The sequence below is a fragment of the Ochotona princeps genome, chromosome 18 (genome assembly GCF_030435755.1).
Source record: "Ochotona princeps isolate mOchPri1 chromosome 18, mOchPri1.hap1, whole genome shotgun sequence".
NCBI lineage: Eukaryota > Metazoa > Chordata > Mammalia > Lagomorpha > Ochotonidae > Ochotona > Ochotona princeps.
The window spans coordinates 40925629-40949143 of record NC_080849.1 but is presented as its reverse complement, the minus strand read 5'-3'; the positions used below and the strand labels follow the sequence as shown (position 1 = coordinate 40949143).

General features: G+C 43.4%; 1 protein-coding gene across 5 annotated transcripts in view; it reads left to right on the top strand.

The window, feature by feature from the left end:
• Nucleotides 1-23515, top strand: part of GREB1L (GREB1 like retinoic acid receptor coactivator) — a 124106-nt gene that overhangs the window by 72478 nt on the left and 28113 nt on the right. For all 5 annotated transcript variants that reach the window (XM_058677093.1, XM_058677092.1, XM_058677094.1 and 2 more), the window contains exons 15-19: nucleotides 625-822; nucleotides 6836-7016; nucleotides 9559-9751; nucleotides 17606-17739; nucleotides 20166-20505. In XM_058677093.1, the coding sequence (XP_058533076.1) occupies nucleotides 625-822; nucleotides 6836-7016; nucleotides 9559-9751; nucleotides 17606-17739; nucleotides 20166-20505 (1046 nt within the window). The remainder of the gene's footprint in view (nucleotides 1-624; nucleotides 823-6835; nucleotides 7017-9558; nucleotides 9752-17605; nucleotides 17740-20165; nucleotides 20506-23515) is intronic.

Sequence of the window (23515 nt, the reverse complement as noted above, 5' to 3'; positions counted from 1 at the left end):
GCACTGGAATTGACCACAACTACCTAAGCCTGTCAGGTCAGAAGCACTGGCCAAGTCCAGTTGAGTTAGATGAAAGGTGAGGGACATGTCATTCTGACCCATTATGTAGTCACCAGGATATTCCAGACTGACTTGTTGAAGAGGAAGTGTTTACCCTGGTGTAATCCAGAAGAAATCAAAGGAACTCAAAACAATTATAGTCACAGCGTCAACAGCACCGCTTGCCCTGGACAGGTCTGGGCTCAAGCACTGACCTCTGCTGACTTTCCTTGGAACCTAGAAGTCTCCCCTTCCAGAGATGAGTCCTGGCTTTGGCTTCACTAAGATGTGTAAATCTCTACCACCACTGTGTCCAAATCAGGGATGCTCAATTAGGTGTTCATGACCCAGCAATTGATTTTTAAATGGCACATTTATTAAACTGCCACATACACTACTGAGCAATTTTTTTTCTGGGGAAAAATGGCCAATTTATTAAACTCAGTAAAGAATAAGAAGAATGAGTAAGGATTCTTGATGACAGAGCATCTGTCATTTTACCAAAGATGTCACATGTCCTCAGATGGGTTTTAGTGGCCATCAAGGAAATAAATTAATCATAGTTTTATGAATTTTTTATTTTAGATTTAGATAACGAAACCTTCCAGATTTATCAACCACAGCTTACGGTTGCCAGAAAGCTCTTATCCCAGGTCTGTGCTATTGCGGACAGTGGCAGCCAGAGCCTAGACCTTGGCCACTTCAGCAAAGTGGACTTCATCATCATTGTCCCAAGGTCAGAGGTTCTGGTCCAGCAAACTCTTCAACGGGTCCGACAGTCAGGTAAGAGGACACTACCTACATCTAGCCTTAGATTCCCTCTACTCTTCCTTGGGTTTAATCTACTTTACCTTAATCTATAGGACATGAAAAACATTTTTTTTTCAGTAATAAAAATGCCTAAGTCTCTTAGTAAACAAATAAATCAGGAACACTTTAAGCACTTTAAATGTTATTTTGAACTTATCTGTAAGTTTACTCTCAAAGTAATCCAACATTTTTCTCTCCAAGGTAAATTGATGTGCATGATTGCCAAGGACAATTAAATCCATGATGTAATCTATGTGACTGGAATCTGTCATTCATTTAGGAAAAGACGTTTTCTCAAAACAAGGACAGTTCTGTGCTGAAATGACAGACTCTGCCACCTGGCCTCCTTTTAGCCCATATAGGTCACTTTTTCATAGGCAGATGTTTGAGCATTTAACCACATCCACAGCATATTTTCAACCTCAAAGCCAGAACACCGTCTCCATGTAAACAGTAAGCCTCACTGAAAAAAAAAATACAGAGTTAGAGTTATTCCTAAGAATTTTAAGAGAACCAGGAAATAGAGGAAAAAATTCCCCCCAGACAATACTAAAAGGGAAAAGAACAAAAATTTTGTAAATCTGCAGTACATAATATCATTTTTAAAAATAAAATCTGGGGCCCGGCATGGTAGCCTAGTGGCTAAAGTCCCTGCCTTGCATGCTCCAGGATTCCATATGGGTGCCAGTTCATGTTCTGGTGGCCCTACTCCCCATCCAAGTCCCTGTTTGTGGCCTGGGAAAGCAGTAGAGGACAACCCAAAGCTTTGGGATCCCTGCACCTGTTTGGGAGACCCAAAGAGGTTCCTGGTTCCTGGATTTAGATCAGCTCAGCTCTGGTCATTGCGGCAATTAGTGGAGTGGGCCGTCCTCGACTGCTTTCCCAGGCCACAAGCAGGGAGCTGGATGGGAAGTGGAGCTACCGGGATTAGAACCGGCGCCCATATGGGATCCCAGGGCGTTCAAGGCGAGGACTTTAGCTGCTAGGCCACGCCACCGGGCCCTTGTGTGTATTTTTACTCAACATTATTCTACACGCATTTTTCGGTGTCATGGAAAGCATCATTCTTTTTTTAAAGATTTATTTTTTATTGAAAAGTCAGACTTACAGAGGGAAGGAAAGACAGAAAGAAAGATCTTCCACCCACTGATTCACTCCCCAAGTGGCCACAATGGCTGGACCTGAACCAATCCCAAACCATGAGTCAGGTTCTTCTTCCGGGTCTCCCCCATGGTTCAGGGTCCCAAGTCTTTGAGCCGTCCTTGACTGCTTTCCTAAGATACAAGCAGGGAGTTGGATGGAAAGTAGGGTTGCCAGGACATGAGCTGGCACCCATATGGGATCCCAGCATGTGTAAGGCAAGGACTTTAGCCACTAGGCTACTGTGCCAGGCCCCGAAAACATCATTCTTAATGAATGTATACTTTTTTTTATATATAGTAAGTATGCCAACATGTATTTTTTAGATGTAAGTATTTTCATTCTCTTGGAATACAAAAGAATTGATAGCAGAGCAAGGCCTGTCTGCATTTTATGAAGAGAAATTATTCAGGGTATGGTAAACAGATATCGGGTGATTACCCATTTAAAAAATTCTTAGCAATCATAGCTATTAAGAGAAAGAACTCTCAAGAATCCATCTGACCCAATTTCCTCATAATTATGTGAGTGGGGGAGAATTTGGTTTGCCAAGGTCCCAAAGGGCAGAATGTTAGCATAATAAGGCTTATGTTTTGTTTTGTTTTGTTTTTCATAATATGCCTAGTGCCCCATTCACTACCTCTCCTGGCCTGGCACCAGTGGATGTTCCACTGATGTTCAAATGAAAGGCCGGTGGTGATGGTGGTGATGGTGGTGATGGTGGTGATGGTGGTGATGGTGGTGATGGTGGTGGTGTGTGTATGTATGTGTGTGTATGGAGGAATGGGAGGAGGTATGTCTCTGCTTGCTGGGTTCTGTTTGCCTTGTTAAAGAAAGCATTGCAGCAGTGAGTCTGCCAGGAAAAGCACCAGGCAGGGATAAGCTTCCAGGCGCCCAGAAAGGGCATGTCCTTGGCAGCCCATGTGTGGCTGAAAATAAAAGGATGAAAATAGAAGTGGTCACATTGTTGCAGACCCAGCAGTAATGTGGAGCCTTTGGATACACGAACTCACATTCTGATAAAGGAAGGAAGGGAGGGAAGAAAAAAAAAGAAAACATTATGGAAAGAACTTGATGATTAGTAAAGAAACAGTCTTAACATCCTTACCTTTACTGAAGGTGGTCACGTGACTGCTGGAGGCCTTCTAGAGGGGAACATTTTTAGACTCCAGGAAATACTATTGTGTCAGTATCATTTAAAAAAAATACCTGACGCTTAAGATAATTCTTCTCATTCAGGAGACCCCATGTTCTATAAATTAGAATCCCAGAGTACTGCTTTGATACAAATGCAAGTCACTTTCAGTCAAGATGGGAGGGAAGAATACAGGAAGTACTAGTGACTGTTTTTTTTACCCTTCCTATTTTTAATATGGAATTAAGTAAGAACCTCCAGCAAAAAGGAGCAGGTCTGTCGTCCTCTAGACAAGCAAGTTTTTAATCATGTTCATGGGATTAAGACAGGTTTGCCATTTGCATACTTGCATGATTATAAAAGATCTGTAGAGATATGGACAAGAGGAAGTTTTAAGGGAGTGAAACAGTTGAGTGGGAAATGAAAAGAGAGAGCAGAAAGCATTCTCATTTTCTAAAATATTCTTGCTTAGTCTCATCAATTCACCAATCTCCTCTCACCCCTGTCCGTCACTTCAACAACAACAACAAAAAAGCAGTATTTATGGGGTGGTGACAAAGGCAGCAGGAAACAGGATCTCAGTGGGGAAAGTCCAGGGAAACAGCTCTGCCCTGAGTGAAGTGGGAGCCACCCCAGATGCCTTTGTGCAAGTAGAACTGAATGTGCCTGTTCACGTCCAGCTGGATGAAGACTCTGTCTTCAGTGTGTCCTTGTCAAACACCTCTGCCCTAGTCACACCCTAGACTCTGCTCGACCCTGGAACAATTTCAAACCACAGACTCCTTTTGCTACATGTGAAAGTTCCTGGATGTCATGGATCCTCAGGGAGTTCTCTTTGCCATTCTTTTCCACTCTGGCTTCTTGCACACACCATTCCACTCACTCAAACATCATACCTCATTCTTCTTTATTGTCTTTAAATTTTTATTTATGTGAGAGACCAAGAGGTAGAAGGACAGAGAAAGAGATAGGCAGAAAGAACTCCCAGCCACTGGTTCACTCATCAAATGTTCCCAATGGTTTGGAGAGGATGAAACTGCGAGTCCAGAACTCATTCTAGACCCCCAATGTGGGTGGCACAAACCCCATTACTTGCGCAACTACTTGCTGCTACCCAGGTTCTATAGTAGCAGGAATAAGAATCAAGAGGCAGAGTTGGGAACTAACATACAGGATGTGTCTTAATGGCTGAATACCTATCCCTCTTCCTTTATTGTCTATCTACAAGATTCCTCTCCTCCCCTTCCCAAAGAGATAAACCCCAAACCATCAGATAGAAATGTCTAAAATGCATATCTGTCATCTTCATAACCAAGAAAGAAACAAAACACAAAAAACCATAAAACACACACACACACACAAAATGAAAGCAAGTCTAAAATCAAATGTAAAAGAAGGATGACCTAAGCATCCGTTTAAAGACCCCCATCAAGAAGGTGCCCCTCCATCCAGAGTTACCAGCAGGGCCAGCAAGTGACACAGCCGTGGACTGCCGTGACACTCACCAGAATTCCCCACCTTCCCCGTCCATGAGATGAAGGTCTTCATCCTGTTCTCCTTGGGATCTCCAGGGCTAGTGTAGTACCTGACACCATGATGCATAAATGACCAGCTATCACGTGTTGAATGAACCTAACAGGCAGTCCACTTTAAACAAATTAAAGTTACCTGCCAAATTAAGCATTTGACTGGTTTTGATAATACAACAAAATTTGACTACTAAATTTGAGGTGGAATTTGAAGACAATCTCTAGGTAAAGGCTCCTAATGAAAAATGCTTAAAAAGAAAATTACTTTTGTATCTTTTCTTTTGTTTTTAAATGTTTATTTGTACCTAGTTGAAAGGTAAGGCAACAGAGCGAGAATGTCCTTCATCTTCTTGATCACTCCCCAAATGTCCACAACAGCCCAAATGGGCCAAATTAAACCTAGGAGCCTGGAATTAGTCTGAGTCTCCCACATGAGTAGCCCAGGCACGGAAGCCCTTGTCTGCTGCCTCTGAGGAGACATGAGCAACAGAAAACTGTGGTGAAATAGAACAGCTAAGACTCAAACCTGCACTCTGAGATGGGTCACGGATATCTCAAGCAGCAGCTTGATTTGCACCACAAAAACCACCCCTACCCATCTTTTTTAATATAGTCATTTTTAACAGCATTTGTATTACCATTTAGAGGTAATGGCATATGGCATGTAGATGCTAATTGCATGCAGTTATGAACTGACCTGTTTTATATTAGAAGACAAACTAGATATATTAAGTCAGCATCATTCATAAATGGTCTTATTTTAAAGAAGGATATGGTGTTTTTATTAATTAGTCTAACAACAATTTCATGTTTCTAGAACTACTTTAGACGTCTTCATGTAGAAATAATTTAATTATAGGGAGAGATGATGATCTAGCACTTTCAGTTCCTAACATTTTGAGAATATGGTAATCATGAGTAATCAGCTCACTGTACAAATTTGTTATATAAATCACACATTCACAGAGGGCTTTCACATTTTAGATAGCGTGCAAAACTGTCACTGTATAAAATTAGTAACGGTGCCAGATCCTGTACTGGCAAGCACACTTAAGAATCAGGTCTGGGATCACCTCAGATGAAGTTTCTTTGGAGATCCCTCCAACTGAACTGCCGATCTCAGAACCCCAACCGTGAAGAGACTATGTCACTTAGTGGATTCTGAATAGATTTCATCGTGCTTGGAATGGCGAGATTGGCAGCAATTCAGACCTGTTGAACTATCAAAACTGCTTGAGCAGGATCCTCGGAGCATGCCCCACATTGTGGACCTGGGATGGGTGGGAGGCTGGGTGGGCTTCTCCCTTTGTTTCTCCCCTGACCCCAGATAAACAGGGAAAAATGATGGTATTAGTGTGGAAAATTACCCATTTTCCTGTAGCCGTTGACCATTTGTACCCCAATCAACTAAACGAGATTATTAAAAAAAAAATCAGTAACATACTACCTCAAACTGGGGCTACCATAACCAAAGTGGGTCTTTGGCCCAGCAGTTAAGATACCGCTTCAGTTGCTCACACCTTCTGTCAGAGTTCCTGGGTCTGAGACCTGGCTCTGCTTCTGACTCCAGCTCCCTTTTAATGTCCACCCCAGGGGACAGTGCTGGCACAAGTATGTGTGTCCCTGATACCCACATGGGAGACCCAGACTGAGTTCTTGGCTATTGGCTTACCCATGGCTTATCTACGCGCATCCCACCTTTCCTCCACCCACAAAATAAATTAAAAAAAAAAAAAAAGCTCACAATCTAATGTGATAGCTTTGAATCTCACAATGTATTTTCCTTCCTCAGATATACCCCCAATTTAGGGAGTAAAAGAGTATTATGTGGTATATTACTTTCAAGAACCTCCAGTATTTTTATGCAGGTGGCCTTTAGTAGTTGTTCCCTGTAACTCTTTACATAGAAGTAGAACTTAATTATATATCCAACTGCCTTTGCTTCAGGTGTCAGAACATTCCTTGTTATTTGTGTTGGGTATAGGAGATGAAGTGAGATGCTCTCAAGAAAGGGGAATCTGGTATTTCCACTTTTAAATTGTGATGAAGAATATGAAAAAGAAAAAAATCTGTAAATCTCTAACATTAATATCAAATATCAGTTGCACAAAAAGTGTTTATCTCGTGTGTGTGTGTGTGTGTCTGTCTGTCTGTCCAGTGGTTAACTCTTTCTTCTTCACAGGCGTCCTTGTAGACTTGGGTCTGGAGGACAACGGGACAGCTCATCAGAGAGCAGAGAAATACGTGGTGCGTCTCGACAATGAGATCCAAAGCAAGTTTGATGTTTTTATGCGAAAAGTGAAACAGAACCCATACACACTGTTTGTGCTGGTTCATGACAACTCCCACGTGGAACTAACGAGGTGATTGCTTCAGAGTGAGCAAATACAGTCTTTCTTCTATGGCAGTAAACATTACATAATGAGCTACTGTAAAGGTGGTGATTGGAAAGTCCAGGGACGCAAACAAGGGACGTCTGCTCACTGGCCACTTCCTACTCTTTCCTATGTAAGTTTTAACTATCCTGTGGCAGGATGCCGACATTCCTGCTAGGAATCCAGTCTTCAAAGCAGTGTGGAGCTCAGCTGTTTCACAGAGAGTGTGAGGTGAAGGAGCACCCAGAGAGGCGCCTCCCTCACACCGCCTCCTCCCTGGTCCTTACCCTTCGTTTCTCCCCCTTGTGTTCCAGAGTTCCTCCTCATCCTTGCCTCTTTTCTCTTGTTCTGCCTGTGAAGGCAGTAGAGCTGCTGTGTCAACGCTGAGCAGATCTGAAACCTTCCTTGGTTTCCCAGTTTAAAAAAGAGTGTATCATTTCTTGACAGGACTTATTAATGAAGGAACAGAATGTCTGGAATGATGGAACTAGTTTTGTTCCCAGATCAAATTATAGTCATTATCTGGTTTAGGGTATCTTTGTTCCTGTGGACTAAAAGGGCAAGTAGTTTAAAAGTGGAGGTGGTGGGGGAAGGGGTAACAGATACTATTACATATCAACATTTGCTTTCACCACATCAGGCAGGAAATTGCAGGTGTCCTCAAGCACGTGTAGATTTTTTGTTTTCCTCCAAAAGCCACTGAGGTTGGAGATTTCTTCATCTCTGGCAGAAATGTCAGAATTCCCAAAGCCCTTGTTGAGAAGTTAGGAAGTGTTTGATACTCAACAGCCTGAAATCTACAGCCATAAGTAGGTGTACTCATAGATAAGAATTTTCCTAAGTTTGTTATATTTAGAAGGGAAAAAAAAAAAGGAAGGAGAGCAAGAAGAAAGAAGGGAACCAGGAAATCTTGTCCACATCCATTCAGTTGTTACGGTTGTTAAGGAACAGAAATAGCTCACTGACTTTATGTGAGGGTACTTCAAAAAGGACCTGGAAATGCATATTATCAAGAATGTGCACATATGTCAAGGGTAATAATATAGGGGGACACTGTAGGGGAAAATGGGGTGATTGGAGATGAAGAGGGATATCCTTATACAACCATATCATGGAAAATACTAAAAAAGAAAAACAACACCAAAAAGAAAAATGTGCATATATGCCAGAGGTTTTACACCCAAATAATCATATTTTAATCTTATTTTTCCATTATTTCTAAGTACCCTTATAATACATAGTCATTTAAAGTTTGGTGTAATGATGGGCAGGCATCAGGATCCATATGCTTGGGAATGCCCATATCACTTATCAGAGTTCCTCATTTGAGTCCTGGGTATTCCACTTCTTGTCCAGCTTCCTACTCATGCGATGGCTCAGATGGTTGAGTCCCTTCCATCTATATGAGATGCCCAGAAGGAGTTCCTGGCTGTGGATTGGCCCAGTCTTGGCTATTGCTGTCATTTAGAAGGTCTCTTTTCCTTACTCCCTGCCTCCCCTCCATTCTTCTGCCTCTCAAATATATATAAATAAGCTTAATTTTGAGATTTAATCTCTCTAATTCCCCCGTTTGAGCATACTTGATTAAAAACAAAAGTGTGTTTTTGAGGCTGGATGGTACCCTAGTATAGTACAAGCAAGTGGAAGAGAACTGAGAAGGAGTCACAAGTGAAGGGTTTGGTCATAGGGAGGGGGGCTACAGGAGAGCCTCCTCTGCCCTTATCACAGTCCAGCAGCCCATGGGAAGAAGGTGCATGTTAGTAAGTGTGGAGATCCTGAGGCTTGTGAGTGCTCTGAGGGTACAGGACATTGCAAGGAGATAGCCTCATGTTTTGATGGAGCAGACAGCTGTTCAAGTCTAACTAGCTTCTAACCAAGGACTTCAGGAATTCTGATACTTCTAACAAAGATCAAGAAGTTTCCAACCTAGTGTCTTCTGGAAAAAAAAAATCTATACATGTTTGAGGATGCCTGCAATTTCCTTCTCCTGATGTGGTTCAGATAGCTTTCAAAGTGATCCTCTCAACTTTCGTTGTAGCTATCCTTAGCCAAGATAACTGAATTTACACTGAGGTATATAAGACACAAGCTGAAAACACTCTCTCTCCCTCTCCCTCTCCCTCTCTCTCTCTCTCTCATACACACACACATACACTCTCTCTCTCTCTTTCTCTCTCGGAAAATGGACAGGAAAGAAAGTACATTTTTTCTTTCCCAAATCAAATTGTGGATGTTTTTACTCCTGCTCCAAGTTTATTTTTTTTTTTTTTTTAAGATTTATTTTATTTTTATTACAAAGCCAGATATACTGAGAGGAGGAGGGATAGAGAGGAAGTGGAGCTGCCGGGATTAGAACCAGCAGCCATATGGGATCAAGGCGAGGACCTTAGCCACTAGGCCACGCTGCCAAGCCCTCCTGCTCCAAGTTTAAAAGAGCTAGCAAAGAACTATAAAAATATTGTCTCCATGTCAGTGTAGGCATAACTGATGAAACAAGGAAGTATTAATGTGACTTTCAATATTTCCACAGTGTCATTTCAGGCTCTGTGTCACACGGTGAGCCCAGTCATGGATTAGCTGATAGAGTCATAAACTGCAGAGAAGTTCTGGAAGCTTTCAACCTCTTGGTGCTGCAAGTTAGCTCCTTCCCGTACACACTACAGACCCAACAGTCTCGAATCAGCTCCAGCAATGAGGTACACTGGATACAGCTGGACACGGTGGTGAGTCGGCTACGTAGTCACGTTCTCACTTCTCCAGGGATCAGATCCTTGCCACAAACGCAGTCATGACTTTGTAAAGCATAGTACGAGAGTCACAAGTCTAATATGATATTTTCTCCACTGAAAGTTCCATGGGGTCATAAGTGTTGTATGGCTAAAACCTAGTGGTCTGATCAAGTGATTCTTTTTACAGTATTACATACCAACAGAGTTAGCCATCCTTGATAGTCCATCAGACTGATGGACATAGGACTCCTTATGAAGGACTATACTGTTGTAGTAATATGGGGAAAATCAGTCAGGGGTTAGGAATTTGGGGAGAGAGTAGGGAAATCACAGACCCTTTGCAATTGTACCATAAAATTAAAAATAATAAAATTAGGAATCAGCTAACCAAAAAAATGTGTTATCATCTGAAACACCCACAATATCCTAACTTATCATTGTGCCTTTAAATGATTTTAAATCACTCTTAGTTATTCTGATACTCACACAGCAGCTGGATTTTTCCATTTAATCAGCTGCCACAGTATGCTGATGAAAATGGATAGCACTGTTGCTTTCAGAAACTAAGGAGCAGGGTTGAATATGTTGAGAGTAACCATCTCAAAACTGTTTATATGTGTGTGTGTGTGTGTGTATTTATATATATATATAGTCTTCATTTTTTTTATTTTAGTTTATCAGCCCTGAAAGGTATTTTCTGTGACCTACAAACTCTATGCTAAATGTGCTATTTTGAAAAAGAATTAAGTTTTATAAAAATAAAGAGTTCTCATTACATAATGGATTCTTTGCTTAAAAATATTAAGCACACTGTATATTTAAAAATAGATATGTTTAGAAAACACCAGAGAAGCTGATGTTGTATTGCAGCAGGTTAAGCTGCCATTTGTAATGCCAGCATACCATGTGAGAGTGCTGGTCCAAGTCCTGACTGCCATGCTTCCCATTCAGTGTCTTGCTAATGCATCCGGGTAGACAATGGAGGGTGATCCATGTCCTGTTGCCACCCATTGGGAAACCAGAATGGAATTCCTGGCTCCAAGCTTCAGTCTGATGCAGGTCTTGCTGTTGTCTGTCTCTCTCTCTCTCTTTCTCTTTTTGCCTCTCATTTGTATTTTATTTTTAAAATGTTTGGCCCAGCACAATAGCATAGTGGTTATTAAAGTCCTCGCCTTGCACGCACCAGGATCCCATATGGTCACCGGTTCTAATCCCGGCTTCTAATCCATCTCCCTGCTTGTGGCCTGGGAAAACAATGAAGGACGGCCCAAAGCCTTGGAACCCTGCACCCACGTGGGAGACCCGGAGGAGCTCCTGGCTCCTGGCTTCAGATTGGCTCAGCTCCAGCCATTGTGGCTGCTTGGGGAGTGAACCATCAGATGGAAGATCTTCCTCTCTGTATATCTGCCTTTCCAATAAAATAAAATTTTAAAAAATCTTTAAAAAAATAAATTAAATTAAATATTTGTCTGAAAGGCACAATGACCAAGAAGGAAAGGCAGAGAGAAAGAAAGACCTCCAGCTGCTGGTTCTCTCCACTAATGGCCACAACTACCAGACTTGGGCCAGTCTGAAACCAGGAGCCAGAAACTTCTTTCTTGTCCCCCACATGGTGCAGGAACCTAAGCACGTGAGCATCTCCCACTGCTTTCCCAGGTGCACTAGCAGGAAGCTGGATCAGAAACACAGCCAGCATTCAAACAAAGGCCCACATAAGGACACTGGCCCTGCAGGCAGTGGCTTAATCCACAGCCTTTCAAATGAATAAATAAATTTCAGGGCTGTCTTGTTTGTATAGCGGGTTAATCCTGTACCTGTGGTGCCAGCATCTCTTTCTCTTGCCCTTTCTTTATTATTTTTATTGGAAAGACAGATATACAGAGAGAAAGATCCTCTGTCCACTGGTTCACTCCCCAAGTGGCTGCAATGGCTAGAGCTGAGCCGATCTAAGGCCAGGAACCAGGAGATTCTTCCAGGTCTCCCACATGGGGGCAGGGTCCCAAGGCTGTTCTCCCAGGCCACAAGCAGGGAGCTGGATGGGAAGTGCAGCTGCCAGGATATTAACATAGGCGACCCCAGTGCATGCAAGGAAAGGATTTAACTACCAGGCCATCGTTGTGAGCCTAGCCTTTCTATCTCTCCTCACTGTATAACTCTGTCTTTCAAATAATAATAATAATAATTTAAAAAATCTTCAAAAAAATTAAAACGAATGAATACATTTTTCTAAAAGATTTATTTTTATTGCAAAGTTGGATATACAGAGAGGAAGAGAGACAGAGGGGATGATCTTCCATCCAATGATTCACTACCCAAGTGACCGCAACAGCTAGAGCTGAGCCAATCCAAAGCCACGAGCCAGGAACCTCCTCCCGGTCTCCCACGCGGGTGCAGGGTCCCAAGGCTTTGGGCCATCCTCTACTGCTTTCCCAGGCCACAAGCAGGGAGCTGGATGGGAGGTGGGGCTGCCAGGATTAGAACTGTTGCCCAATTGGAATTCCAGCCTGTGCAAGGCGAGAACTTTAGCCGCTAGGCCACCGCGCCAGGCCCAAATAAATAAATTTTAAACACACAACATACCCCAGAAATCTTTTACATAAGAAACAGATTTGTTTATCAGCCTAGTGCATTTTTCTGTTTTGAAGTGGATTTCCCTTCATGGTGACTCTGCTCTTTGAAATTGGTTTATTCTCTGCCCCCAGCAATCTCAGGCTCTTGAGTCATGCTGCAATCAACAGCATCTTCCAGAGAAAAGCCAGCTCGGTGTTCACTCTCCAAGAGAGATTGCCTTGTGCTTCTGCTCAACTAGGCCAAGTCAGGGGTGCGATGATAGCAATGGGACAGCCCTTTGACAGTAAAATGAATGAAGGAAAATGATGTCTTTAGTGCAATAGATGGTTCTTTCTATGTTAAGTTTCAGTATCTTGGGGTGAAAGGAAAAATCTGTTCCCCTACATTGGTTGTCCTATCTTTTCCGGAGGTGGAATTATCCAGTGATAGGAGGAAGGATGAATAGCTTCAGCTTGTTATATTCTCCCTACAAAAAGTCATAGAGATCAGGGCTTAGGGTAATTTCCCCTAAAATAGTCATTCTTGTGATTATGATGGTTCACATTTTAGGCATGCTAATGGTAGTGTCATTGTGTGTGTGTGTGTGTTTTTTTTTTTTAAAGATTCTTACCTTTGGGATGTCTGGTTGCACCTTTATGGATTAACAATTTGTGAGGACTTAGTGCAGATATTCGAGTGGAAGGGAGTTATGATAGTCTTCTGTAAAATAAGGGTCTAACACCTGACATGGTGACTTAGTGGTTAAAATCCTTGCCTTGCATTCACCAGGATCCTATATGGGCATTGGTTCTATTCCTGACGGCCCATTTCCCATGCAGCTCCCTGCTTGTGGCCTGGGAAAGTAGCCGAGGACGGCCCAAAGCCTTGGGACCCTGCACCCGCGTGGGAGACCCAGAGAAAGTTCCTGGCTTCAGATTAACTCAGCTCCAGCCATTGCGGCCACTTGGAGAGTAGTGAATCATTGGATGGAGGATCTTCCTCTCTGTATATCCAACTTTCCAGTAAAAATAAGTAAATCTTCTTAAAAAATTTTTTAATTAAGGGTATAAAACATCTCTGTGAAATTGAAGTAAACAGAAAAGGAAGAAACTTTGAGTCTAATTTACAGCAACTTTATCCTAGAGGGGAGAAGCGCCCTAGAACTCGTCTTCTCAGATATGCTGAAGCCAGCAACCTACAGCAGGAGTCAAGTCCTTCCAGAACATGTGGTGGGGCACCCATGGACAAAGAACACACAGAGGGCTGATGGTTTAGAAGAGAAAGGGACATATCTAAGTCACAATTATCTCAAGTAGAAAAAGACATTTGAGGAAAAAAAGAAACTGCTATAAGGGTTGAGGAAGAGAGACTTGGCAGACATTGGAGACCAGAAGAGGCCGCATGGAGGACAGGGCACTGGAATTGTCTTTGAAAGAATGAAGGCTGGACAGAGGGAATGGGACAGACACTCCTGGCAGCCAGCAGAGGGAAGGAGAGGGAGGGAAGGAGAGAGGGGGAGGCAGGAGCGGTTGGCAGAGGTACCAAAGAATCTGCAAAGATACGCATAGAGGCTTAACGTGCAAAGCTGGAATGCTTTATACTTAACTGTCTTTACTCACATAGATATTTTGACCTTTTTTGGTTGTGCAGGAGTATCTCCTCGCTTATCTGATAGGTAGAGAGCTCCCATCTACTGGTTTACTCCCCACATGCCCACAGCTGCTGGATCTGGACCAGGCTGAAGCTACAAGCCAAGAACTCAATCTAGGCTTCCCACATGACTGGCAGAGACCCAACTAAAAGAACCAATAGCCCTGAGTCGCAGGGTACACATTTGGAAGAAGCCAGGGCCAGTTAAGAACCCAGACACTCCAATATGGACAAGAGCATCTTAACAGAGCCAATACCTGTCCCTCAACTTGATGACTTTTCACAAACAAAACACACCCATGGGACCAGCACCCAGCTCCAGAAACCACAGAAGTTCTGTGTCCTTTCTAGGCGTTCTCACTAACAGGTGCAACACTGTTCTAGCCTCCTAGAGCATATTCGTTTTGCCCGGTTTTGAGCTCTGTATGAATGGAATCACATCATATGCATTTCTTTGTATCCGGTCATGAAAGCATCTGTTTGTATTTTACATTGTGTAACTTCATCAGAATTCACTTAACCTGCTTCATGTATTTCAAATGGTGTTGCTCTTAACATCCTAGCACATTTCAGTAAGCATACATCTGTGCTTTTGCTGGCTTTCAGTCCGGGAGTGGAATTGTTGGGGCATCGGGTACACCACATGTGTTCAGCATTAAGCTGCTGCGTATTCGTTAACTGCTGAGGCTGAGGCACAGTGTAATCACGTAAGTCAGTAATGACTTAGGCCAGTTGCTGGCTTTTTGGTTAGTTCACGTTAGCATGAATAAATGCTTGAGTCGTAATAGTAGTCCTGGCAATTAAAAAAATGAGATGAGAGATATATTGAATGTTGTAGGATTTTAAAGTGGAAAGAGGGAAGAGTCAGAAAGATTTTTGAGGTCAAGGTTTTAGTTGGCACAAAGTCATGAGGCAGATTGAACTGCATAGGGCCGATGAGGCTGGCTTTGAGTCAGCGAGGACCGAGGTGAGCACACTGGTGTGGACGCCAGACTGGACATTTTGGATTGGAGCTTTCCTGTGTAGATTGAGAATAATTTTTTTTTTCCCAAAAGCAGTGATTTCTGAAGCAGCTGGTGTGAATAAAATCATGCAAGAAATTAAAGATTAAAGATTGCCAGGCCAAGGGATGACATGTCAGGGCCTCCGGATTTGGCCTCAGCAGTCCTTGGTGGCCTTCCAGGGAACAGGATCAGGAGAACAGAGTTTGGCGACAGGTGGAGGGAGAGCAGACAGCGGTGGAAGGTCTAGGAGAGCTGGAGATTGAAGGCCACCGAGCAGGCAGGTCCTTGGAGAGGGAGTGCTTTTGTCTTTGTGAGATGAGACATTTTCCCCTAAATCCAGTTGATCAGTATGGCTTATGATATTTGAAATATATCATTCCAGTGAAATCATGTAGAGTTTCTTAATTCTACTTTTAAAAGATGACCCCACTTCTATTGCAACTTTTGTGATATGACAACAATTACAGCTGAATGAAAACTTAACAGATTGGGCAAGTATTCATTCCCAATTCTAACTTTTAAGTATCTCTAGTTCTCAAAACCCTCACTAGCTCCAGTTGATCATAAGATATCTATTCAACAAGCTAGCCCATGATTTTACTTCTGAAAGAGACATAAAAATAAGGACAGGTGGGCACATCTACTGTTATAAAGCTGCATCAGGACAGGGAGCAGGCTCAGAGTGGGACCTGTGTCTTCCCCAAGAAGCGGGGTCATGTATGAGAAGGCAGTGTGAAGGCCAAGTCCACCCAGAGCAAAGCGCTCCCAAATGACTTCACTGCAGTCTGAATACAGAGGGAGCTGCACGTGAATGACTTTTAGTTTTCTTTTCCTGAAATGACTTACTTGATGTGACTATCCACGATGCAGCAAAATGCAGAAAGAGAAAAGCAAGGCCTCTGCATTTTTAAACTAGATGTCATTTACTCTAGTCCTTATGTAAAGTCCACTTCCTCCAAAAATAAGTCCCTATTCGAATAAATAAGGCTAACTGGCCTCAAAAAATCCAAAGCTGCCACTATGACCCTTATAAGTCATGTAATTGTTTCTCTCTTTTCAGTGGGTTACTAAAAAGCCCAGAATGAAATCCAACCCACTTCTAACCAAATGTGCAGAAATTTCCTGTGTGATTTTCTGGGAGTACCATCTTTTTTTTTTTTTTTAAGATTTATTTATTTTTATTGGAAAGTCAGATTTACAGAAGGGAGGAGAGACAGAGAGGAAGATCTTCCATTCATTCATTTGGTCCCCAAGTGGCTGCAACAACCAGAGCTGAGCCAATCCAAAGCCAGGAGCCAGAAGCCCTCCTCTAAGGTCCCCCATGCAGGTGCAGGGTCCCAAAGCTTTGGGCCGTCCTCGACTGCTTTCCCAGGCCACAAGCAGGGAAGCGAGGCCACTGGGACATGAACCAGCACCCACATGGGATCCTGGTGCTTGCAAGGCAAGGACTTTAGCCACTAGGCTACTGTGGTGGGCCCTAGGAGTACCAAATTTATCCTGCTCCAACCTCATTCTTCTCATCTTGACTTTTTCTTTTTCTGATTGCTTAGTTTACTTTTATCTTACACTCTTTAAAGCTGCTTCATTGGCTTTTGTTTTTTTTAAAGATTTATTCATTTTATTACAGCCAGATATACAGAGAGGAGGAGAGACAGAGAGGAAGATCTTCCGTCCGATGATTCACTCCCCAAGTGAGCCGCAACGGGCCGGTGCGCGCCGATCCGATGCCGGGAACCAGGAACCTCTTCCGGGTCTCCCACGCGGGTGCAGGGTCCCAATGCACTGGGCCGTCCTCAACTGCTTTCCCAGACCACAAGCAGGGAGCTGGATGGGAAGTAGAGCTGCCGGGATTAGAACCGGCGCCCATATGGGATCCCAGGGCTTTCAAGGCGAGGACTTTAGCCGCTAGGCCACGCCGCCGGGCCCTTCATTGGCTTTTTAAGCAATGAATTAGAGAGTACTTTAAAATGCTGATTTCTAATAAACAACAAATAAAAGTAGGATTAAAAATTCAGACGACACGACCGCAAGAAGAAAATGACTTTTAAAAAAATAGAGAAAATAAGCAAGAAAACTCTACGTAGAAAACATATCTGTAAACTCAAATGGCTTCTTGAACATTCTGGGGCTTCATAGTTTAACGACTTAGTTTAAATTACAAGATCCTCTGAGGGTATCCCAGTGTCATCTCCCGAAATAGCAAAATAGCGATGCCTGAGTCATCCCGAAAGAGGGGCAGGAGGGAGCGGAGGCTTCGAGGAAGTAGTGTGGCTGCTAAGTAAGAAGGCACAAACAGGCAGATATTTCTTTTTTTTTTTTTTTAAGGATAAATGTTATTTGTAAGAGAAACAGTGTTTATGAATTATCATCCTTAAGTCATGTCAAAAGAAGTAGTCTGTAACGGGGGTTTCTGAACTTGTCCGTCTCTGGAGAGGCCAGTGGGTGGCATTTCTCTCTGACCTTGAGTAGCTGAAGGAAAGCAGAAGTGATGGAACATCTGTGCTGTTGCCCTGTCTGCCCGAGGGACGTGGCCCACGGTTCCTCCAGCCCACACTGACTGGAAAAGAACTTTCTGGTGGTGCATCCAAGAGGGTTGCAGACTTGGTATCACCTCTCATTGCGCTTCTGCTTTGTTTTGAATCAGGAGGAGGTGGGCTGTGAGGAGAAGCTGTATTTTGGCCTGAATGAGTACAGCAAGTCTCTGCAGTGGGGGATCACAAGCCCACTGCTGAGGTGTGACGAGACTTTTGAGAAGATGGTGAACACACTCTTGGAGAGGTAAATAAACCTTTGCAACCTTGCCTTCAGCTGTACTGGCAAATCTGAAATAGCCAGAAGTGTTTCGTATCCGTGTCAGGGAGGGTGTGCACGCAGATGCTGGCAAAGGCCAAGTAAAAATAGCGTCTCCTAAGATGACCTGCTCCTGTGGGCTTTATGTGATCATCCAGGAGGAAAACAGCCACCCAAAATGGGACACAGCAACCTTTCTCATGCCCTGAATCATCTCCCAATCAGGCTTCAGTGCTACTGCTCAGAGATTAAAAGGGTGCAAAGGGGGTGTGCTCATTAAAGCAAATGAACTCTGGCATCCGTGATCCTATACCCCAGACTTGGACACAGATGGCAGATACCCCCGGATGAACCCCTGATGCCTGGATTACAGATAAGAAAGTTTAGGAACAATCAGGTCATGTAAATGTGTTCAGTTCTTAGGACCCTTTTTCCAGGCCATCCAGGGTCTGTCTTCCCTTGCTTCCTTTTTATTGCTCAGTTCCAGATGAAACTCTTGATTTGTTCTTTCTCTGACCTTGAATCATACACACACAGTTAGATTAAAACGTTAGAATTTACCTAGCCCAATAGAGGTCCACCTCCCTGCTCTTGGCTGCAGTATGCTGGCTAATAAGACAGCTGGACTCTGTTTTATGGGGCAGACTCTTAAATTTTAGTGGCTCTGACTCTGAACACTGGCCCCACTTGATGGCACGCTGTCAATTTAACAACCTGCCCTGTCATTCTGCTGTACTAGAACGGAAGACAGGTGTCTGCAGAGGGGAACAGTGCTGTGTCAGGAATGGGAACAAGCTCAGAGCAGGCTTGGATATTTTCACAGCTTTTGGATTTGTAAGTCTTAACTGACACTGTGGCCATAATCCTACCCTAGTTCATGTGAGCTTAAATTTCCACTTTCATTCCAGGAGTCCACGAGTCTCCCAGCATGTGTTCCCCAGCCACCATTTCATCTACCAGCCAGGGAACTTCTCTCTCCTCCTGGCAATTCTCAGTTTCATAACTTAATATTTTAAAGGGTGATTCCACCAATTTCTATTATTTTTGTAATCTATTCACTTTTTAAAAAGATTCTATTCATTTTTAAAAAGGGTAGATTGAACTGAGAGTTCTTTTACTTTGCCCTAACCCACTAAATGCTTGCATGTGTGAGATACCTGTGTACCGTGTCAGCCTCAGCTGCACTCTGACCAATTGTGTACTCTGCACTCTTCTAATTCATTCGCCTCCTGCGAGAAGGCAGTGTGGTTGGAATCCTGGGCATCTGTGGCTCTTTCCAGCTCTGAAACATTTCATTACCACATTGATCATTTGCTGACCCAAATGGGCATTTGGCCCTGGGCTTCTCTGTGCAAGACCTTGAACCAATTATGCTTTAGACAAAATGATGAACTGTAACAATAGTGAAAGCCTCCATTAGCCTACCCCAGCTGCTAGGCAGCTGCCTGTGCCACCAGTTGGCAAACAAAGTGTACAGACCCAGCCTCATTTTGCCAGATTCCATGAGCGCCTTGGCCAAACTTGGAACAGGGTCCAACCCTGCTAGTGCCTGCTGCCTTGACAGCATACCACCTGCTCATGCATGATGCATGGATTCTCTGAGCTCAGGGAGACTCACTTGGTCATCAGGCCTGGCTTTCTGAGAAACAGCACCTACATGAGAAATCTATTTTCTACCTGAACTCTAATTGGAAAAAGATGGCAGTTTGGACAAAATGATCCAGTCACCTGTAATCTAGACAGGAAGAGAATGATACCCAGGGATTTTGCTCCCTGGTGCAGATTGCCAGCTCCCTTGTCTGAATTTGACCTCAGGTGATACGGGGCCACACCACTAGAGGGTGCCATTTCTCCAGTCAGCTCTGTTTTTCCTGCATCTAGGCACATCTCACAGGAAGATATGAACAGGAATGACCTCAAATTAGTAATGATCGCCCTTTTATATCTGATACTCCATAGGACATCAGTGTATCTCCTGCAATCTTAGTTTCAGAGGGTAAAAAGCCAATAATTCTGCCATTCTGATGCCACCAGCAAGAAGTCAGGATCTAGAGTTTACCCTTTAGAACACTGTCAACAATTAACCAGGCACGTAGGCGTCAGAATTTAAGATACACACAATCTCACACAAGCTGAGATTCTAGCAGAGCTGCAAGTCTGGCATCCCTAATGAGCTCTGGTTATCCTTAGACCACACTTTGAAAAGCTTGGGTTGCAAATCTGAACCCTCCCAACAGGTTAGGACTCACTTGCTGCGGAAACTCAGCGTCTCCTAGCGGTGCAGGCACCCAGAGCTGAGGCCCCAACACTGACCAGTGGCCTTTCCCACCACACGCCACCTGCCTTGGCACAGGCGGTACTGTGCCCAGCTGGTTCTGCTGCCTTGAGTGCCAGCTCCTTTTCTTCTGTTGAAGGTACCCCAGGCTCCACAGCATGGTCGTCCGCTGCTACCTGCTCATCCAGCAGTACTCCGAAGCGCTGATGGCTCTCACCACCATGGCCTCACTCCGGGACCACAGCACACCGGAAACTCTCAGCATTATGGATGACCTCATCAGCTCTCCAGGAAAAAACAAAAGTGGGCGGGGACACATGCTCATTATCAGGGTGCCCTCGGTGCAGCTGGCCATGTTAGCCAAGGAGCGGCTGCAGGAGGTGCGCGACAAGCTGGGTCTGCAGTACCGATTCGAGATCATCCTTGGGAACCCGGCCTCTGAACTCAGTGTTGCAGCTCACTTTGTGACACGATTAAAGGTTAGCAATGGACAAGACATTTTTCATTTAAAATACCATTTGTTTCTGTTTTCTGGGACTTCTGCCTCGTTGGCTTAGCAGCCCAGGTTTAATTGATTTGTGCACCTATGTGAATTTGACCTCCCTGAGAGAGTTAAGGCTAAGCTGAGGAACATACTTTCTGAATTGGAACCGGTTTATAAAGATTCTGTCAAGTTCCCTTGTTAGCATGTGCATGCAGTTGGTCTTCCACGCTCTCCAACTGCAGGTGCAAAAAATGAGGTGACCAATTTAACCCCATATTTATTGACCTTGTTCAAGATTCATCTAGCCCACAGCCATCTGTTTTCTCAGAAAAAAAAAAAAAGGGTAAGTTGTTCTCTCAGACCTCTTGGGGTACCTTCGTATGGATCGGCAACTCACTGAGTCTTTTCTGCCTGTCTAGCCTTACATCTGTCTGCCAGCTCCTGGTGGAGTGGGTAAAGTATTGTTGTTTGCATCTTGGGTGCACACAGAACTATCCCTAGCCCTCTTGCATGTGGATTTTTCAACAACTTGCCTCTTTGTACTTGCTTTGGTCCTCAGCTCCAAGGCTTTGGCTGAACTGAAACCTAACCAGGTGACCTCCAAAGGGATTTACTGCATGACCCAGCCCCCACAACTCCCTCTGCACGGCCAGGAACTAGCTGCCTGTCCCCCCAACCCCTCCTTGAAGGAATAGGCTGGGGAATCAGAATCCTAAATCAACTAACCTAACTTTCTACCTATGCCTGGCTCGAATTTTTTTTTTCTGGGCAGTTTTATGATCCAGTATCTCTTAGCCATCAGAAAGCGCTTAACCTAGTACCTGCATACAAATGGGTATGAAACTGAGCTAGCTACCTTGTGTCTACTTACACGGAGTTGGTTTCTGTCCCCTGTCCCCTGAGTCCTGATCTAAACTTGGTTTAGAAGAATTGTGGTTCAGCCCAAGTTTTATGAAAACAAAGCAGGTAGTCCTAGGGGATTTGCCTGTTCAGCTTGGGCTTGTAGCTCCACCTCTGCCAGATGAGAGCTGGAGCGGTATGATCTCTAAGAGCTCTTACTTGGGAATGAAGACTGAGTGTTCATAAATCGTTTTCCAAATAACAACCTTTTCATTGGGTTTTATTAGCTAATCTAAAGTGAATCCAAAAGGCAAGCAAAAGGTTTTCTATTAGCTTGGAGAGCAGCTGAAGCAAATATAATTGTCCAAAATAGAAACACCTGCTTTAGGGTGAATTGGGATTGGCAAGCCGATCCCAATTCACCTGTTTGTTTCTGAGTTACCAGTCTTACTGTTTTCAGGAGGGCACAGGTGTACCTTTTATCTCTAGTCTTGGGTGAAATTGACTTGAATGCTGCTTCTGTTTTATATGATCTCTTTTGTGCTTATTGCTAAGGATCCCATTACATAGTGTGAATGTATACGTGATGACAAGTACTTTGGAAGAATACAAGGTTTAAGTCTAAGTAATTAATCTGTCAGCATGTGAAGCTCGTCTTTGCTTTCCTTGGTCTTGAGCCCCCCGTGTTGTCCTTAAATTCAGTGCCTGTCCAGTCTTTTGGGTGGCTCTAGGCACCTCTGCAGCAAGGACATCCTGATGGTTTGGGTGACCCAGGGAAGAGCTGAAGTCTTCAGTGTTCTGGAAAAAACCTTCTGAAAGTGGGTATGGCTAGCTCATTGATCCAGAATGAAAGTCAGATTATTTAGCCTTCTGAAAAGAATTATTCCCTTGGAGTAAGCTATTCATTGTCCTCTTTTTAAACCCAACCTCATTATTAGCAGCAGCATGGCCAACAGCTGGTTCCTGAGAGACAACTGGCAACATTTAGGGAAATTGTCAGGCATATCATGAGGCCAATGTGAAAGCTCCACGCAAAATAATTCCTAGGCCAGAACTTTTCCTTTAATTTGGGTAATGTAAAAGCTCCCTTTAACATGAAATGGTGTGGGATAATGCACTTTTGTAGGCTATCTTCTAACATCCCCCCAAAATATTTTGACAGATGGATTTTCTCAGTCTCAAACTTGTAAACAGTTATGTGGGACCATTGATGGCACCCTGGTCTGAAAATACATAACGAAAGGTTTGGATAACAAGGAAAAGTGTTACAAAGCTCATGTCTTCCACTTTCACAAATTATGGAAAGTTTTATTTTAAGTAATTGTGGGTATATGTATTCCTAAACACTGAATTTGATTTCTTTAGACATTTCTAGACATCAACAAATCATTAATCCAACCCTATTTTATTATCTCTTACCTGGTAGATTCATTTTTATCCTATTTTGTGTATACCAAGATTAAATACCCATCTTTTTTTTTCTTTTTTTTTTTTCTGAGAGGCAGAAAGAAACAGATTGAGAGAGAGAACTCCCAACTTCTGGTTCACTCCCCAGATGCCCTCAGTGTCCAGGGCTGGGCTGGGCCGGGCCAAACCCAACAGCGCAGGAACTCAATCTGGAACTCCTGTGTGGGAGGCAATGATCTAACAAGTTGAGCCATCACCTGCCCGTTCCAGGGCACACATTAATAGGAAGCTGAAATCAGAAGCGGAGCCCAGACTCAAACTCAGGCAGTCACCAACAATGAGATACAGGCTTCTCAAACCGTGTTTTAACAACGTAGGCCTTCTCCACCCATCTGTTTTTAAATGCGCTTTATCTAACAGCACATTTTTTTAACAGCCCATTTTTAATCTTCATTCCTGAGAGCATTATCAGAGCCATCACTTTTTTTTTTTAACCTCTGCTGGGAGCTCATAAAATGCAGTGAGATGCTACATACTTAAAAAATAGTAGAGCTACTTTATCTACTTTCTGTTCTAAAATTCAAAAACCTATCACAACCTTTTATCTTGACATGTTACAACTGATATATTTATGCTTTCAGGATTGATGTTCTATTTATTAAACATATACATATTTGTATCAGAAACAGAGATGCTTAATAAATTTTTATTGTTGTTGAAACTATGAGCAGATTCCATTATCCTTCCAAGTAAGGAAT